The sequence below is a fragment of the Pteropus vampyrus genome, unplaced genomic scaffold, assembly GCF_000151845.1.
Source record: "Pteropus vampyrus isolate Shadow unplaced genomic scaffold, Pvam_2.0 Scaffold75, whole genome shotgun sequence".
Lineage (NCBI taxonomy): Eukaryota > Metazoa > Chordata > Mammalia > Chiroptera > Pteropodidae > Pteropus > Pteropus vampyrus.
The window spans coordinates 3,818,340-3,837,906 of NW_011888856.1; the positions used below are offsets into that span (position 1 = coordinate 3,818,340).

A 19,567-nucleotide genomic window follows, 5' to 3' on the forward strand; every position below is an offset into this window, starting at 1 on the left:
TAGGAGTTGTGGTCTTTTAAAGCCCTTAATCCATATACAAAAAGCACTAGATGGACGATTCTGGCTGATTAATGGGGAGGTGGAGGGATAAAGGTCTCTGTGAAGCACTGTGTGTTTGGGGGTGAAGGACCACTTAATCTAATTCTAAGGCCCATCTGCACAAATCATCCACCCATGGGTGATGGATGTGCTCTTCCGAATCCCTTAAGACCCTGGAAGCATCAGCAGATGCTCCCAGCGTCAGAGAGGAGCCCCCTCCCCAATCAGCCTCACTCCAGTGGCTTCCTGTCTTGGGCTTGTGACAGCTAGCTATTGGCCACACAAAGGGGACTGAGAAGGCCCAGGGCATCTGGGAGGCGTTGGGATGCGGGGGGATCCAAGAGGCTTCCCACAATGACCCCAGAGCCTCACACCAGGATTTCATTTAGACCCGAGTTTATTTACTCATTAGTTCGGTTGTTCATTCCTTCTTTTATTTGTCCAACAAGCATTTCTAAATTACATAATGATGCACTTTCATCCCTACCTGCTTCTCTGAGAGCATAAAGACAATTTTATGTTACATCGATTCTGGGCAAGGACTGTATCGTGTCTGCCCGCGAAAACTCAGATCTGCATAGAGCCCTCACCGCTTAATAGGAATAGGTATTCAAGAAATATCTGTTGAATGAACAAATGAATAAATGAATGAATGAATAAAATGCTTCTAAATGTTAGGGAAAACCACTACCTAAACGTAAGACAGTGATGTTTCTACTTCGTTCGTTCGGGATGCTTTGGGCATCACCAGAAGCATGTTTTCAGTGATATGTAGGTAGTAATAAGTTGTTCCTGACAGCACTGGTAGCCCAGATGTCTGAGGCATTCGGGCATTTAGAATACAGAGCTTTCGCTCAGCCGTTTTTGGAACTTCAATGGCTGTAGCTTGGACGTTTCCCTCGAGTCACCGAGATATGAGTCTCTACTCCAGTTGACACAGGGACTCTGTCAGTACCAGCCCAGACATCCGACCTTGTAGTATACTGAGAAGGACATGAAGAAGATAAAAAAAATTATCGCCTCTACTTGCTTTCTTACTTGGAGAAGTGCTGAATTTGTCTCATTATCTATCCTGCAGCCTTTTGTAACATTATCATCCAAGTTTCCAATCCCCAAATATAGGAGTCGACTAAACAAATTTGCTTTTACTTTTTCTAGGTTTTTCCTCCTTTTTCTAGAATCTTTTTTTTTTTTTTCTGATTTGTCATGAACATAAATGTAAGTTGGTCACCTTTAAGTTGTACCATCAGGCGCTTCCTCGCTTGGGTGCCTACTGCCTTCGATCTGACTCAGCTTAGAAAAGAATGTCCTATTGTAATGAGCACACTGACGTTTACAATTCATACCTTCACAGAATTTCTTCTCATATGGAATGCCATCTTTTGGATCAACACCCTTTAAAAGAGAAGTGATAAGATTAGCAGTTTGCTTTTACATCTGTGAGACACCTGTACTAAATTCCCTCCCTCCCCCAATGGCTTTGAAAGTCCAGAGGCAAATTAGAAGAGAAAACCTGTGGAAATCCCTTGCGCTCTTAACCTGCCGTGTCAACACTCTGCGTGAGTGAGCTGGGCTTTGAGAACCTGGAGGCGGGAAAAGGCGAGATCCAGAAACTGGACCATCTCATTCCAAAGGATGCAGGGAGGGGTTCCGGAGTGCTGGGGGTGTCACCCCCCGGGAGTGCTGAGGCCCCACTGAGTGACTGGGTCACAAGGTCAGAGTGGGTTCAGCAGTCTCTGAGCTGGAGCTCCAAGTGTCCCGATATCTCCAGGGCCTAACGATTAATGAGTCTAGAGTAGCGATTTTCAATAGGGTTGTTTTTGTCCCCCACCTCCACCCCAGGGGACACTTGGCAACGTCTGGAGAGATTTTTGGTTGTTCCAATGGGGGAAGGGCAGGAAGGGGGAGCTATATTGTCATCTGGTGCGTGATGGTCAAGGACGAGTTAGAACCTGCGTCCACTCTTGGTCATGGGGGCTCCCAGCACACATTAAAGCATCAGAGATGCTGAGAAATCCAGAAGTAAAGAAAGCCGTTTGGGTTTCTTTGACCCTGAACTTGACTATAGGATCCCTCCCCCCCATACCCGTTAACAGCACACTCCATACTAGGGTTCTAGGGACACATTTTGGGAGATATTGAACTTGATGGCTGTAAAATCTCCTTTGGGTTAATGATTTTGTGATCCTGTGGGTTATTTTTCCCCTGTGGAAAGGGATAGGTGTGAAGGTGATGTGCTTCTCTGTCATAACTGATAAGGAAACCGCCTTTTCCTCCTCATGAAAAGGCAGTTTGACTAACGATAGGACGGGTGGGGGGTGGCTGGGGTTCGATCTGTCCTGTTCTCCATATCTCAGAAACCATGGACCGCAGGCGTCCTGGAGAGAGGAAAATATTTACACGAAATTTCTCCTCTTCATCCAAGCAGATAAATGAGGCAACTATTCAAAGGCGATTTATCCTGAAGCTGGGGAATCGTACACTCAGGGCTTAGCACAGTCCCTGCTGTGTGTGCGCTGGGAGCCGCTGGGAGCTACGGAGTGTTCAGGGTGGCAGGGGAAGCCAAGCTGCCGCGGAACACAGCACCACGCGGCCCTCCTGGTAAATCGAGAGAGAGGTCTCGACAGAACAGGACCTGAATTTCCAAGACTCCAGTAAGTTGTTAGAATGTCATTTATCGTCCTTGTTAATTATTTGCTTCCATTCTTGCTTTTGTATTTGTGTGATTTGGTATTCTCTTTCTTCACGAGGACCCCACGAAACCAGGGTCCGTGGTGGTGCCGTGCTGCCTGGCTTTCCTTCGCTATCCCCCACCTGGAAGCGGCGAGCCCATTGCTCACGGGGCACCGGGCGTCAGCACTAGATGCCCCGAGATGCACCTGCAGCATGATTTCCCTTCCACCTGACAGACATGGCTGCAGGGGACGGGGGCAGCGAGCGGCAGGTTTTTGGGTTGCCACTCTCCGTTCAATTTCACAGTGTTCAAAACGGAATAAAGGGATCAGGTGCGGGTGACCTTAAGCGAGGCTTAAAGGGGCTGTGACTGAGGCAGCGTCGTCTCTCATCGCACCGCTGACCCTCTTCCTGCGTGATAGCAGAGCAGGGGACGGTCACCTCAGTCTGCCATCTTCTCCCTTAGGTCTGCCTGAGGCAGGCGGTGGGGTTCGAAGCGGGGCAGGAAGTAAGAGAACGGGGTTAAGTTTGAATTTAGGGGCTCACCCAAATGCCATTGCAGTTGGAGTCCTGATGTATATCCCAGTCGTCTGGCCTAAGAAGAAAACATCAACATACTGTCACCGAGCGAGCGTCAGCTTCACGAACGAATGCGTAAATGAGCACTGCATTGTGTCATTCGGGGACCACAGGTCCTTCAAGGAAGAGTGACAGGAAGCACTGTGCGTCGTGACACACAGAAGCCTCCGCTTGGCCTCTTTGCCATTTTCTTGGTCTCGGGCATTTGCGGGGAACTGTGGTCCAGACCCCATCTCTTCACCTCTGACCCGGATCCGGACCCGCAGGGCTGTCGCCCGGTGCAGGGGCGTGTGAGGAACCAGCCTGCACTCTGTTTTATTTAGACAGGTGAAGCCATTAAGATGCTGCCGCTGACGTCCCTAACATCTGGTTCACTTGCTGCTTTGGCACTGTAGTCATAGCTAAGGCGACACATGCAGATTTTGGAGTCAGAGACGCGGCTGACTGAACATCAGCCCAGGACTAAAATCTGACCCGTGCTTCCCTGGGGAGCCCTCTCCGCGCTCCTGGGGGTGGGGGGGCTGCATGCAGGAGGCTGGACGGACGTCCACCTCACCTGTTGCTCGGCTTTTTCTCCCACTAGACCGTAACTCCACGAGAGGAGGCCTATTACCGTTCCGTTTACCACCCAGCAGGTGCTGAGTGCTTGGCACTTAGTAAGTGCTCCATGACCGTTTCTTGGGCAGACGGTGTTCTGTTTTCACCAAGCTCTACTTCAGTCGGGACGCGGGGTCCCTCCTCTCTGTCAGCACGAATCCCCCAGGCCGGGAAAGGAATGAGGCCCCCTGTCCCCTGTCGGAGGCAGGTTTCAGCCGCGACAGTCACCTTCTGCCCGGGTACACCGTCCCGTCGCTGTCATTGCAGTCCCTCCCTCGCCAGTGGTAGCCACGCAGTGTCTGAAATCGAAGAGGACACACGGGAAGAGCTGGGTCCACCTCGCCATTCCCCACGACGGAGGGGCAGGGTCGGCGGGGGGCGGGGTCGACATCTGCAGTTTTTAACCCAAACGCAGTCTAGGAACGCTGGAGATCGCGAAGACAATTAAGATGAATGTGATAAAATAATGCGTGAGGTGAAGTGTAAGGTAGTACCAGGGCTGGTAACAAGTGGGAGTGTGTGCGTGAATGTGCACGTGAATGTGCGTATGTGAATGTGTGCGTGTGAATGTGTGTATATGTGCTGTTGGGTGTATGCCTGTATGTGGGTGTATGGGAGTGCATTGTATACACGTGTGCACGTACGCACACATGTATGGTTATGTGTATGAGTGCTGTACGTGTGTGCACGTGTACATACGTGTGTGTGTGTGTGTGTGTGTGTGTGTGTGTGTGTGTAATCCATAAGCTGTCCGACCATCCAACTCCTTGAACTTTCTCTATTAATCACTATTCTTCTCAGGCTCTTATCATTTGGTTTATCTGTTCAAATCATTAATCATTTTACTAGATAATTTAAAAATCTCTAGCTAAACCGGTTAATTATGTGGATTTATTATATGTTAGACCTGTCTGACTTGAAAGAATCAAGAATCATGACAATTTCAAACACTGTTTTTATTTCCTCCATTCCCAGGAGAAATATCTGAGATGTCACTAAATTTGGGGAGTTAGTGACATCTGTTACTTGCTTGTTCACAAAGAACATCCTGACATCCTAAACTACTCTAAATCAAACATTCACACTTGTATAAAGACATACACACGCACTTTAAAAAAAGTAAGTTAAAGTAGGTTTAAGAACTTCCAAAATAATTCACAAGAGCTTTCATGATAATTGTAACCCCTATGGAGAGGTCCAGCTGGGAACGGCTTCAGGAAACAAAACACTAGGTCTACGATCCACTTCGCTGGTCCATGTATTAACTAAGATGCCGAAAAGCCCATAAACATCGTGAAGTGGTATGTTATCAAATTAATAATACCTTCGAGTGGAATTCTATCTTGTCTTATCAAAGGAAAGATATTTGTAGAAGGGATGGGGAAAGTCGGTGAACATCTGGTGAACGTCTTCACAATACTTACTGGAAAAATGCTGTATTTGTCTGAATCGACATCTTTGAATGGCACAGAATTTTCTATAGCTCTGGAAAAAAGAAAGCAAAATACCCAATAAGCTAAGGAAAAAAGAAACCGCGAAAACAAATAGAGACATTTTCAGGTATGGCTGTGTTGAGTTTATGTGACAGAAACCCATTCTAAAAATAAAATCAAGGGCTTCCGTGGTCTGAAAGAACGTCAGCCAGACTTTGCCAGTCTCTGCTTTCCACCAACAGATTTCCTCTCTGACATTTAGCTTGCCCCTTATGAGGAACGGAAGTAACTGAATCGAAGCTTTAGAGGGCACGGGATATTGATGTTGAGATTCCCAGGAAAGGAGATTGTGTTTTTGGTCCAATGAGCTTGGCACCACAGGTTGAATTGGTGCCATTTTACACATTCTGTGAATGTGTAAGTCTCTTCTTAAAATTTTACTCTTAAAGACTTGAGAATCTCGAGGCATTTAGTTGTCATTAGCTGGCAATGACTTTCGCTCCCATTCATGGGCCTGGAAAACCAGGACTCTGATGTGACTGATGACCAAGGTAATTCATGCCAAAGCCTCGGACGCCTTCCGGAGTGAGCATTCCCCCGTCGTGTCCTCACTCCCAGATGTTTCCCCGCTTCCGATTGGCAGACACTGCTTCCCCTGTAGGGAAGTCACTGATGGGCGGCCGGGTGGTGCAGTCATGTGGCAGCGTGAGGCTCTCCTTAGAGCCCAGAATGTAGCGAGAGTAACAGGATCCTTTATAGGATTTATTAAATGTTCCTTTGAATCAAGAGCTTCTCAGCAGTTTTGAGAGCTCAAGGCACAGGGACTCAGCCTGAGCCAGCATGGAGTCTAACTAGTAGTGTGGAGCCTGCCTTGTGAATCCCAGGATGGTGGACCCTGGAAGTCCAAGTTCTAAGCCTCTTTGGAGATGACATCTCCCGTGAGACTAGATAGTTTCTTCCCAGGTACACTTCCTGGACAGCTGTTTTATTTTTCTGGCTGAGAAAAGAAGGACATACAGACACATGCAGAGAGAGAGAGAGAGAGAGACAGAGAGAGAGAGAGACAGAGACAGAGACAGAGACAGAGACAGAGAGACAGAGAGACAGAGAGACAGAGAGAGACAGAGAGACAGAGAGAGAAGGTACGGACCTGAACTGCCATATTTCCGGTCTGAGAAAAGGTGCTGGTGACAGGTCTCACTTTCGTGTGTCAAAGCTATCCCCGCCCGCCTTTGCCATCTTTGTGGTGAGAGTTTGCCTTTGAAGGAAGTTAACCATGAGTTGTCTCTGGAAGTAGAAAGCTACTTCATTAAATTAACATTTATCTGCTTATCTTAAGGGCTCAAAGTGACTAACTAAAGCCATACATTCTAGACATGAGGGGGTAGATGGGTCACCCAAAGTAGCAATAACTGCAATTTACAGGCATCCTTGGAGTTCCCGCCGTGTCCCAGATATCATATCAGATACTAGGACTGGGTATAAGATGTGTTTACTGTGCTGGAGATTTTTAATGATGGGCGGGGAAAGTAATGCACCAATTGGAAACTATAGTCCTATGGAAAAAGGCTATAAAAGGGTTGCGCACCAAAAGAGAAAACATTTCCAACGCAGGACAGGAAGGAGGTGACCTTAAGGTGAAATCTGAGAGATGAGAAAGCGTTTTCAAGGCGAGCAATTGGTGAAGGGTAGTCTAGTAGGAAGGAAACGCCCTGAGAAGCTCCTCAACATAGCTTTGGGTTCTGAGATCCGACTCTGGGTTTGGATCGCCGGCGCGCTCTCCACTTGTTATGTGGCCTTAGGCAAATCATTTCATCCTTTTGTGCCTCAGTTTCCTCACTGTAAAACGGGGCCAACATCAGTACCTGCATCCTGGGGTTGCTGGAAAGACTGAACGCAGCACGAGACCCGTGCCAGGCACTCACGGACCATTAGCTCTTCCGTCGTTACGTGCGATCGTAACGGTTATTCCAAGGATGGCTTCTAGGGCTGAGCAAACAGGAATCAGGCGTCTCCATTCCACAATGATGGCGTGGCCGGGGGCCTGGGGGCTGGCTGCGTCTCAGCCTCCCAGCGTCTTCTTTCACGTCTGATGTCGCCCCTCCACTCCCCACGTCCCGATGCTCTCTGCATCCACCCCTATTCGTGAAAAGGGGCGTCGATACTATTTATGGGACTCAGGCCAGCACACTGCACAGCTGGTTTGCAGCTCAGGTGGGCAGACTCTCGGATCTCTAACAAGCGAGCCAGCAGCATAGCCTCCCGAGATACTGTCACAGCAGACGGGAGCTGTTCAGCGGATTAGCTTCTGTATAGCGCATGAGATGAAGGACCGAAGAAGGTAGGAAAAGCGCCTCTGCTATGAGTGTTCGCCGAAAAGTTATGACCATGACCTTCTCACACGGAAAGAGGGTCTTTGCAGATGTTATCAAGTTGAGAAGAGGTCCTTAGAGTGGGATTAGAATCCAGTACACCTGGTGTCGTCCTTATAAATGGAAAAGAGAGACACGTAGGGGAGGTGGCCGTGTGTGAAGATGAAGCGAGGCACCTACAAGCCAAGGAGCACCAAGGAGTGACGGCCACCGCTGGAAGCTAAGAGGCACAGAAGGATTCCATCGCGTCGCGGAGGGAATCGCAGAGGGAGCAGAGTCTCAGAGGGACCCTGCGAACACCTCGCTTTGGGGCTTCCAGCCTCCAGAATGGGGAGAGGATACATTTTTGTTGTTCTAAGCCACCCAGTTTGTGGTATTTTATTACAGCAGCCCTAGAAAACTAAAAGAGCCTCCCAGCCTGCCCCTCATCTCCGGGAGTTCTCAGCCCTACGCCCTCACAAGGACAGCTCTGCAGGATTAGGATGGGCTCAAGCGACAGGAACCGCCTGCAGAGAGCAAGAACGAAAGCGACAAGGGCCAGGGCGGATGGCGGGGCCTGCGGATGCCTCGCTGCTGACGAGCGTGACTTCGCGTCACTAAGACATCGCCTATCCGTGCACCATCTGCACTCTGGCACCTGCCTTGGTGCATGAGCTCTGGGCAGGACGGGGGCCGCCTATCTGGAGCCTAGGAAAACGCAGTGCTCCCCAGTAGGTCTCAGGCCAAGCAGTGTGCACCTTAAAAACTCCCCACATGATTCCGAGGTGTAGCCGTAATTTAGCCTATACCTTGAATTTAGGCATTAAGAGGCAGCATTGCCCAGGGGCCGAGAATGTGGACGTTTCCAAAGAACACGTGGGTCCAATGCGCCTGGGGTGGGGGGCGTATCTTGGGTCCTCGGCAGCTGGGACAAGTGATTTCTTTAAGACTCAGTTTCCTCCTCCGTGAAATAGGAGTATTAATGATCCCTACCCTGTGGAGCTGTTGTGAGAACTAGGTGCACAAATGTCCTGTGAGTGGAATGCAGCACATGGCACCGAGGATGGCGTCCGGACACTACCTGGTGGCAGCCGCAGCCCCAGCCAAATGGGAAGCAGCCGAGTGGAAGGCAGAACCATGCTGTTTGGCCTCATCGTCCACTGTGCCTTGCAGGACACCGTTCTCTCTTTTAATATCTTTGGATGGTGATGACTGTATCGACCAGCATAGCCTCAGACTCTGCGTGGAGCTGGAGTACGGGATTAAAGCTGAGAAAGGATGGCCTGGGGACTCTGAAGAGTGTCACTGTATTTGGAAGCCTGGTCATCATATATCTCAGCCAGATTTTTAGTCAATTGGTCGGGCTCAGTGAAAAAGCGGTCCCTTTCCAGCCTGGGAGTGCCTTGCTCTAAAGACTCTCAGAGTCCACGCCGTGATGAGTTGCCGAACTTGTCTGTATCTTACACAGCAAGGAAGGGCTGTCCCCAGGTGTGGTGCGAGTGTGTACCGAGCAGCTCAGAATCTCACCAGCAGGCTGTGTCCCAGCCCCAGGTATAAGCCAGGTTTTGATGCCCAAGGATACTGGTACCCAGTGTATTTCCAAAATAATTTGTTCAGAGCTAATTTGTCCTCTGGTTTCTGTACAAGTCATGAATGAGAAACACTTTCATCTTGAGGAACATGCCTTTTAAATTTGAACATCACTTTGGGCATTAAAAGACAAAGGACAGTTACAGATGCCACCCCATGCCGTGCGCAGGAAGGGAGAAATGGTATACGTACAATTTGATCTTCTGACAGATCTTGACCAAAAATGGGAGCGAACAAATATCAGAATCGCTTCTGGAATATTTCTGGAGAGAGAGAGAGAGAGAGAGAGAAAATAACGCAAAGAGCTGTTTAGTTCAAGGAACGGTTCCCCGACTTTTAGAAGCCCTTCTTCTGAGGGCACCAGAGTCTGGATTCCTAGTCTCCTTCCTCCAGAATCTGGGCCATTTTACTTAATTAATGTTACCTCTTGTCCCTGTCCCTACGCTCTATACCCGCCCACCTCCGTGCCTGTGTTCCTGCTCGTTCCTGATGGATGCCCCCTCCTCGTCACCAGCCAGCGATTCCCACCCTCGCCGGTCCTCCGCCTCGTCCCCAAAGAATCTGGCCCGCCTTGGGCCAATCTCCTTGGACGACAAAACTCCTCTTCTCCCTCATGGTACTCCAGGGCTTGGGGAAAGATTTGAAAATGAAGAACATTTTCAAATAGAAGAATTCCATCCTTTTGTGAGGTAAAATAAAGACTAATGGGGAGAGACGTGGCCGGGGCTTGAGAAGAAGGAAGAAGGAAGAAGGTAGGAGGAAGGAGGAGGGAGGAGGAGGAAGGAGGGAGGAGGAGGAGGGGGGAGGGGGGAGGGAGAGGGAGGAGGGAAGAAGGAGGAGGGAGGAGGGAGGAGGGAGGAGGGAGGAGGGAGGAGGGAGGAAGGAGGAAGGAAGAAGGAAGAGAGAAGAAGGAAGAAGGAAGGCCCCTCCCCGGGTAGAGGCGAGTGGGGGTGCGGATGTAGCTCCTCAAGCTTTGCGAGCAGAGGGGTTTCAGACAGCGGTTTCTCTAAGGCTCTGCCTGTGAGATAAATGACAAGTCCTGGCTTTGCACTAAGCAGTGCTTTTAGAAAGACTGTGGTTTCCATGATGCTTTCCTTGGATGAAACAAAAAGACAACAGAAGACAAAGTTGGGAATCACCATTTATCGATGAAGGGAGAGGTACAGTAGATTCCTGCCAGCCCCAAAGTCCTTCCGCTGGCTATGAGTGGTATTAACTGCTGGAGAAAATTTGACGCTAGCAAAGGAGGACATGCAACCTCTTCGGGATGTACAGGAGACCTCTAAGGGTCATCGTGATGTCTGCCCAACTTCCAGGATCAGAGGGACAGTCCTGACTGGCGCCCCTACCGTCTGCAAGGCGTGGATTCATGGGAGGCTGTCCCCACCCCTGTGGAGCTCACTCCTTCGTGGGGTGTAGGGGTGGCTTTCCCAGCCCTAAGCATGCTTGTGAGGTCTGCAGTGGTCCTGGCATTAGCATGGCTTTCCAGGAGCCCAGAGGCGGAGGCAGGAAATGGCCCAGAGGTCAGGCAGGAAGGAGGCGGGCGGGAAGGCAGAGACAGATGCTCCAGCCGCTGGGACGGCAAAGCCCAGGCGCAGTTCCTGGGCCTCACCCTGATTCTACTAAATCAGAATGCCTGGGTTGGGTCCCGGAATCTGTGTGCTCCTAGGCTCCAGGTCATTCTGATGCCCGCTAAGGTTTGGAGTCTCTGCTCCGGGTCCTGGCCGCTGAATGTGATTGCAAAGTAGGAGCAGCAACATGGCCTGCAACGTGTAGAGCATCGGGAGTCCCAGGCCCCAGCAGAACTGCTGCGTCAGAATCTGCATTTTAACGAGGTCCCGGGCTGTCAGAGCAGCACAGCTGTGGGCAGAGGGAGCTCCCCAGGCAGGGCTGCGGGGGGCTGGAGTCTGGGAGCACCCCAAGCATTGTGACCTGGCTGCAGGGCAGGGAACCGCGGGAGGCAGGAGACGTCAGGACAAGCGAGGAGGCTTATTACACGTCATCCTGAGGGCAGGGGGGTCCTTGGAGGTGTTAAGCAGAGAGACCACCCTTAAAATTCAGAAATACATTTCTAGGGTGATGGGACGGCCTGGAGGAGGCCAGCTGGGGCACAGAGACTTGTTGGCGGGTGGGGACCGGGGTCTGATGCAAGGTCTCTAACCTCAGTGCTGTTGCCACTCGGGCTGAATCCTCCTTTGCTGCGGGCTGTCTTGTGCACTGTAGGATGATTAGCAGCGTATCTGGTGTCTAGCCCCAGATGCCAGCAGCCCCAAAATGTCTCCAGGCATTTCCGAATGTCTCCCAGGGGAAGGGATGGGGAGGGCAAAATTGTCTCTGGTTGGGAACCGCTGATGTAAGGCAGGCGGAGGGGTGCTCCCCAGCTCCAAGTGGGGGTGTTTGGTAGGTGGAGTCCAGAGACCTGGTAACCCACTGAAATTAGGAGTGTATATACACTCCAAAACAAACACCAGTGTGAAATCGTTGCCACAGCATTGGCGATCTGGAAATATAGACACATTCTGAGACCCAAGTTCAAAGTCAGGTCACATTTGAATGTTTGAGCTACTTCTTTTAATATTTACTTTATCTGAAGGCCTCGATCGAACTAACCTAATGGTTTTAACACTGATGATGACTGATACATGTTTGGGCGAACTGTGCCCCGCTACTCAGGCAACACCCTTCTGATGCTTAGTGCTCTCATCTGTAAAATGAACAAAAACATGCTATTTCCTTCGTAGGAGCAATTGGGATAATTAAGGAGAGCGATTCCATAACTTGGGGACTCTAAACCCTTAGATGCTCAGCGTTGTGTCAAGTCCACAAAACGCCTCTCCGAGGAGCCTCGTAGGGCCTCAGGAAGACGCAGATCTTCCCTGGACTCTCTGCCTCTCTTCAGTGACATGTGACTCCTCCACAGTCTGGATGCTCACAGTCCGCCGGGCTGTGTTGAACCACGGGCAGCCTGCTGCGTGCACCTTTCTGCATCTCAGCTCCATCTGAGGTTTGATCAGCCACTACAGTGGAATTCATTGCAGCCAACGTCCTCTTAGCAGCTTTTCAGAGATGCTTATTTGCGTTTTCTGATTATTTTTTTCCTTGATAGCTTTATTCTGGAGATAAATGAATTGGAGGTTTTTGAGAAGTTTATTACTGTTGAACTGTTCAGTAGAAAAAAAAATTTTTTTGGCTTCTCTCAAAGAATTATTGGAATCCTGCCCCATGAATTATGCTTGCAATTCTGGTGACAGAAATAAAAAATTGTAAAATCCTAATTAGCCTTGAGTTAATGCCAAACCAGTGTGTGCTAGTGAAGTAAACAATACTCTGAGAATCAGTTTGCAGATGCACGCTGAGAAGAATAAAAGACTCGTATTATTCCTCAGTTCTGTTTTGAGTCCCGAAGTGGTGGTCAAGGGTTTTAAGTGGTGTTTCAGTCTCTCGTTCAGTGACTCAAGCAGGTGAGGTGAACCGGCTCCAGCTGGACTTTAATTATTCACTGAATTAAATAATGATTGGCAGTGCAGACACGGTGATTGATTAATCAATTGTGTAGAAATGGCAGCTTATTGCCATGTAACATGTATCAGCTTCGTACATCAAAACCCAGATGCCCCCGCGAGTCAGGTTGCCAAATAATATATTGCACTGAACATACTTACACTAAAAAAATTATTCATCGTTTATCTGAAATTCAAATTTAATTGGGCACCCTCTGTTTTTATCTGCTAAGTCTGGCAACTGAGCATTAAGGAATCTTTCTTCCCTTTATTTTCATGTTGCCAAATCAATACTACCTTAACTGTAGTGAATGATGAGCTAGCAGCAGGGAGAAGCCAAGGACAGGAGCCCTGCCCTCTCATCCCTGATTAAAGCTCCTCGCCGCGGGGGCCTCTAGCATCGAGGGAGATGCCGTTCTTGGAAGATCTGCTTTCCGCCTTCCTTTTTAACGGGGGCTGATTTGTGACTAGGGCTGAAGTCAAATGCTTGACTCCATGATGACTGATCTGAACGAAACATTGTGTCTGTTGAATCGCAGTCTTATTGCAAAGAGGACAAATTAGGGAGAGGAACAATGACGGTGATGATTTTCCTAGCATTTCCTGAGTGAGTGCTCGATAAGCCCCGGACAAGATACCAGGTGCTTCACGCCCATCGACTGCATGCGTTTCACGTCCATGCTTCGAGAGAGGACGCTATGGTTGTCCCTAGCTTACTGACAGGGGTGCTGAGGCTCAGCCTAAGGTCACGTAGGTAGAAAGTGGAAGAGTGGAAGGATATACAGCCTCCCAGAACAGTCTACCACAGAGCAGAGGGGCTGAGCAGAGTGCCGGAGGACACTTGGGAACTCCAGGAGGCATTTTTGTTTGTCATGACTGGGGAGGGGTGGATGGCGCTGCTGGCATCCGGTGGGCGGAGGACAGGGATACAGCCGAACACCCTACAACACACAGGCCAGTGTCTTCCAGCCCAGCATGTCAGTAGTGCCGAGGGTAAGAAATGCCGCCGTGGAGAGAAGGGAGGAGAGAAAGGGGAAGGAGCTCATTTTCCGGCTTCAATCCCAATTCAACTGCGGGGCGCTGTGGGCTCGTGTCCGGAATGAGGGTGCAGGGGCCCGGGGAGGTGATGGCGCCCAGGAAGACGCTGGCATCCTACCTGTCGTTGGCTTACCAGAGTCGGGGATCTCTTGACCATCTGTCTTGCCTTCTCCAGTGTAAATTCCCATGGCGCCTGTGGAAACAAAGACAATATGACCACTTCTGTCTCATCTTTTCTACGTTTTCTCCCCCCTCCCCCACAAAGTTACGATTTTTAAAAGCTGCGAGTTTGGAACAAAGAACTATTCCATGCGTTCGTGATAAAATGATTCACGAGAAAGCGATTTCACGTTCATAGTGATCTTTAGCAAGGGATTCGCTCGGTGCCAGACGCCACGCGAAGTACTTTGTAAACATTATCTTATTTAATCTTCACGACAGCTCTGCGAGCTATGACCTTTTTTACAGATGAGGAAATTGAGATGCAGAAAAGCTAAGAAACTGGCTGAAGATCACAGAGCCGGTGTCTGGCAGAGACACAGCGTGAACCCCTGCCTTCCTGCCTGCTGATATTTCTAAGCACTAACTTGTCCTTGTGTCTGAAGAGCAAGGTCAAGAGGTGGTCAAAAGCCAACCTCAGTGCCCTGTGCCGCTGTACTGAGGGACGGCTGACACCATGCGAGGTCACACTCCATCTCTCCTTCCCCTCCTCTGGTCCTGGTTAGACATCCCACTTCTTTCGACCGTTTCTAAAGCATCGAAGTGCATCTTCCGAATTCACATCGCAAGTATAAAGAGTTAGCTAATTGCTACCAATAACTATGGTTGTGCGAGTCCACATTTGCATATCCGTGGGAGGGCTGGGAGAAAAATAAACCTGGGGGCATGGGGACGAAGAGTATTTCCTCCCAGCTCTGCTTCCCGGGGCTCTCGTGCCCGCCACACGTCCTGGCTCTGACACAGTCCTCCCCCGTCCGCCCCATGTACGGCCCTGACACAGCACGGGGAGTTGGTTTGCATGCCTGGATTCAAATCCCAGCCCTGCTGCCTGCCGGCTGTGTAGACCTGGAGCGAGTTATCCTCTGAGCCCTTCGGCATCCATGGGATGCCTTAACGTGTTAGAAAGCCCGATTTCTGTCGTTTGCAACATGGGGAGGATAGCGGTCTGCCTCACCAGGGTGCTGTGAGTATGATGGGGCATCATTCACGTCATCGCCTAGGCCTGGGTCTGCCCCGATAAGCCCCTGCTCCATAATCGGTAGGTTTGTGGAAAACTTCTTTCAGCCCGTTTCCCCGTCACCCAAATCAGTGAGGAAGCTGGGATTCAGGGAGAACTTTGTAGCTCTCACTCTAGGTAACTGAGAACGTTGTCCCCGAACTTAAGCAGAAAACGCGTCCTGGAGTGAGACTTTGGAGCTGGCTGGTAAGCGGGAGGGTCCTCTCGGGAGGTGCTGGCCGCGGCTGCCAGCAGGGTGTTCAGGACCCGAGCCCCTGTGTGGCTCATTGCATCTTCTCCACCCCTGAGCTCTGTGCCGTCATGGGGACCTCAGCCACGCCAAGTGGACACGAGTGGAGGACTGACCGTGCGGATGAGCCTGGGCTGCAGTAAATTTTCCAGGCGGTGCCTTAGGAAGGAATGAGGCAGAGCCAGCCGCCGCTTGTCCTTCATGGGCTGGCTCCGAAACCCTCTCCCGGGTGTCTGCCCTACGTCACACACTGCCTCAGGTTCGGAGGATGGCAAACCACGGCTCCTGGGTCAGAGGCACAGGGCCTGCCAATCGCGAAGGTGCACGTTAGTGACGCGAGGGGAGAAGGCCCCTGCCAGGTGGGCCTGGCCACCAGGATGCCCTCGTGCGGGGTCTGTTTCTTAAGATATCGCAATGCTCCTGTGCCAGCTGGTGAACAGCTGTGCTCCCGAGTGTCCGCACCACCACCCTGGCCATCCGGCCTCTCCGCGGGCCCCCAGGCGTCCTCGTGGTCAGTGGATAATGCGGCTGTTGTCCGGTCCAGGCTGGCGGGCAGCCCCCGGCCACACTGGCGCACCACGCCCAGCGTGCGTTCTGACTGGCTGACGGCAGGGCTGAGGCGGTTCATGACCACCTCACTTTTGAAACGTGGCGTCTTTAACAGAGAGACTGCTGAAGGAATGGCCCCGTTCAAACACTGACCTTACTGAATGCAATTTTGGCTTTTTCTGGAAACTCCAACGAATCCTGGAAATTCTATTGTATCCAGTAAGCATCTCTAGCAGATCTAGTGCCAGTTTCTGTTACGGTGGCCTCTGGGGCTGCCCCGTCAGCCTAGGGTTCACTCCCCATTGAAACGAAGGTGGCGTCTGTCTGCCTTAATTATGTGCGCCTTTCTTCTCTGCCCTGGAAATACCACTTTGCATGCCAAGGCCCAGCTCAGGCCCTTGTTCCATAGTAGGTACTCCATGGATGTAGAAATAAAAAGCGAAAGAAAACATTGATGATATTATGCCCAGCAAGGAAAATAGGCTACCAGCATTGACAGAGGCAGGAAAAAAATCCTGCCAAGGAATATGCCATAATAATTGTGGGTGATAACTTTTTCCTTTTGGTTCTTTTCTGTGTTTTTCATATTTTCAATAATAAGCACAAATTCAGCAATAATTGCTTTAAAAAAAAAAAGAACTCAACACACGTTGCCCTGTTTCTTATCATTAGAGAAAATGATGCATTCACAGCACAGGGACGTGGGGGAGGGCCCTGCAGATTCGGCTGGGAACAGACATTCTGCCATCCAGAGTTTCCGGGCTGGCAGGAGACAGACCAGGGACGAACACAGTAAGTAGAAGTGAGATGAAGCAGACAGAGGCCTGGGCAACGTCGTCCTAGGAGAGGACACTTGGATCCCCGCGAGAGAACCAATTTGATTTCAATCCAGCTCAGTTCTGTGTGTATGTGTGTGTGTGTGGCGGGGGAGGTGGGGGGGATGGAGGGTCAGTGTTTAGTGAGGGATAAAGACAAACCAAATGAATTCAGCGGCAAGGGCTGTGCCCAATGCCTTCTGACCCCTAGTGCCGGGGCAGGCTCACCTGGGCTCAGCTTGACCGGAGCACCACATTCTCCCACAGTCCCAGTGCACGAACGCCAGCGTAAGAAAGAGACTCTAGAGAAACGGCTGATCCTTTTTCCCCAGAAAAAAAGACATTTGGGAAAGTTTGCTTTGTCTTAGTGACAGGCAAAGGGGGCAAATAGTAAACAATGAGAAAATGAAGGTGATTCTCTCTCCTTGGTAACCACCTAGTGTTTAAGCCACCATTTCTAAAGTCGGGACCACTCCTTCATCTTCTGAAAATTAAACCTTGAGAACAGAGTGTGCAACTGTAATTGGTGTTTGAAGAGAAGGTTTGGGAAGAGATTATGAGCTGGACAGAAAACTCTCCTGGTTGGAAGCCATAACGATGTTTGTGACTCAGCCAGAGCAGCCACCTGAGGCAGGAGCAGAATGCCCATCAGCAGCGCGGGGCTTAGTTCAGGAAGTGCTCATTTGATCCTGCAATTTGTCATGATCAAATCTTTTCAGCCTCTCATTACTTTCTCCCTTTGGTTATGTGCTTCCTTATCCCAGCTCCAAATCCCCTTTGAGTCTATTTAACAGCCATGAGCGGATTGCCAAGGAAGCCATCAGACAGGCTCACAGAGACAGAAGCCCTCAGCCTGCGGCTTATAGTCCAAAGAACCACGGATACAGGCGTTGGGTTTCTCTACATGAGAACTTGGAAAATTCCCAGGACACTACGGCAGAGTGCCCTGGCAGTCGAAAAGGGGAGAGGACGATACTTTGCTTGATCTTCAGAGCACGGATTAGTATATATCCCTATGTCTCGGGAAGCATTTTTGTCTAGAATGATTTAAGTGTTCCTCTAAACCAGAGCCAGCCCAAAGTCTTCAGACAAAGGCAGAGGCTTGATGACTTTGCTCTTGCTCTCCAGAGTGATGGCGGTGCTTGACTCGGGCTCTGAGCAGAGTGGATGATGGAAGAACCAGGGCCACGCACGTGTTGCCATCAGCTTCATGGGCAAAGGCAGTGCCTGGTGGGCTTTGCCCTGTGCCAAGCGTTGGCCGAGCGAAAGTCAGAAAGTTGTCTGGTTTAGCAGTTTGAACGTGGGTAAAACTTCCACCTTCAGCGGAAGCTCTTTGAATGTATTGATCAGTAAATCATGGTCTCCGTTGTTATTTCTTCTTTAAGGTAAATTTGGACTCTAGAGTGTTTGTGGATTGGAAGCCTAGTTCTGGGACTTTGAACATGTTACTTAAGCACTCTGAGCCTCACTGTCCTCATCTGCGAAATGGGGATGACAACATTTTTGTGTGTGTGTATGAGGATCGAATGAGATAGCGCTTAGACTAGCGCCTGGCATGCAGTAAGCGTCACATTAGCGTTAATAATTAGTGTTTTTATTTTGGGTCGTTTGGTCACCAATAGATAGCTGGAAAAATTACAGTGATTAAAATGGCCTACACAAATGTATGCTAGTTCTCAATGATCTCCAAAACCACCCCAAGGAAAAAGTATTATTTTCCCCCTTTTACAGATGAGAAAACGGAGGCTCAGAAGTTACATAATTTAGCCAGGGCCACTCCGCAAAGCATGCTGATGGCATTCAAGTCTCTCGACCCCAGCACCCTTCCCACCGTTGCCACACTGTTTTCCAAGAATGAAGTCAACCTCACACTCTAACACAAGCAAGAACATGTCTTACGAGGTTTCACCGAGGCTTAGGAACATGGCGAGTGCTGACGCACACGGAGTGTGGATGATTTAATGCACAGGATCGCATGGCCATGGGAGAGAACGGGTCTGTACGCCAAGGACTGAAGCCCCCGGTCGGGAATTCATGTGATCCAGGAACAAGTATAGTTACGAGCATATAATTGGGAACGAAAGGAGAAAGAAATATCCATTCCTTTGTGCAATCATTCATTCTATTCACTCCTGTCACAAATACTTATTGAGTTTCTACGTTGCACCATGAATTATATATTAGCTGTATAATAGTGAATGAGACATTATCTATCTCATCAAAGGTTTTATAACCTGGGAGAGAAGATTGACAGTAAACTATCATCAGAATACAATGTAGACAGGGTTAAGTAATAATTACTATTATCCCTATTTTATAGATGAGGAAAACTGAGGCTTAGCATGGAGAAATAACTTGCCCCAAATCAAAGAGCCAACAGGTGGCACAGTCCAGATTCATTTCAGACCTGCTTGGCATAAAAACCTATGCTTTTAACCTTGCTCCAGGAGAGGTAAATAGGTGTGCTAGAGAAGAAAATTACTGTTGTTAAGTTTTAAAAGTCTGGGATATCTGTGAACTAGCCCAATGGGAGAGCCATAACACATATTAGCATATTTAAGGCTTGGAGCCACTTCGTGGTAAGAAATACCGTTTAGAAGTGCATGTCCCAAGCACTCAGCTGTTTAGTTCAGCCTCTGATGAGAAAGCACATAAAGAATTCCGTGTCCAGTGATGCTGGTGAATTGGACAGGACACGGTCACTGCTTGGGCCATCTCGGGTTCTGTGATGCTCACGGATTGAATTCTAGTACACTCAGAAGTGAAGGAAGTAAAGAAAAACAGTGTTTTTAGGCATGAGTTTCTATAGTGAAGCATTTTCAGCGATCATGTTCTCTGCTATCAATTATAGCAGAAATAGATTTGAAAATTACCGAAAGGGCTTTTTGTTCACTTCATGCTTTTGACAGCGGTGACAGGTTCCCACAAAGGAGAAAG

The 19,567-nt window shown here is 49.6% G+C and overlaps 1 protein-coding gene across 1 annotated transcript in view; it reads right to left on the reverse strand.

Annotated features, from left to right (window-relative positions):
- Positions 1 to 19,567, reverse strand: part of AOAH (acyloxyacyl hydrolase) — a 148,581-nt gene that overhangs the window by 93,861 nt on the left and 35,153 nt on the right. The window contains exons 5-10 of the mRNA XM_023532035.1: positions 13,934 to 13,993; positions 9,455 to 9,525; positions 5,313 to 5,373; positions 4,117 to 4,187; positions 3,259 to 3,307; positions 1,386 to 1,434 (exon numbers count right to left, since the gene is read on the reverse strand). Coding sequence (XP_023387803.1) covers positions 1,386 to 1,434; positions 3,259 to 3,307; positions 4,117 to 4,187; positions 5,313 to 5,373; positions 9,455 to 9,525; positions 13,934 to 13,993 — 361 coding nt within the window. The remainder of the gene's footprint in view (positions 1 to 1,385; positions 1,435 to 3,258; positions 3,308 to 4,116; positions 4,188 to 5,312; positions 5,374 to 9,454; positions 9,526 to 13,933; positions 13,994 to 19,567) is intronic.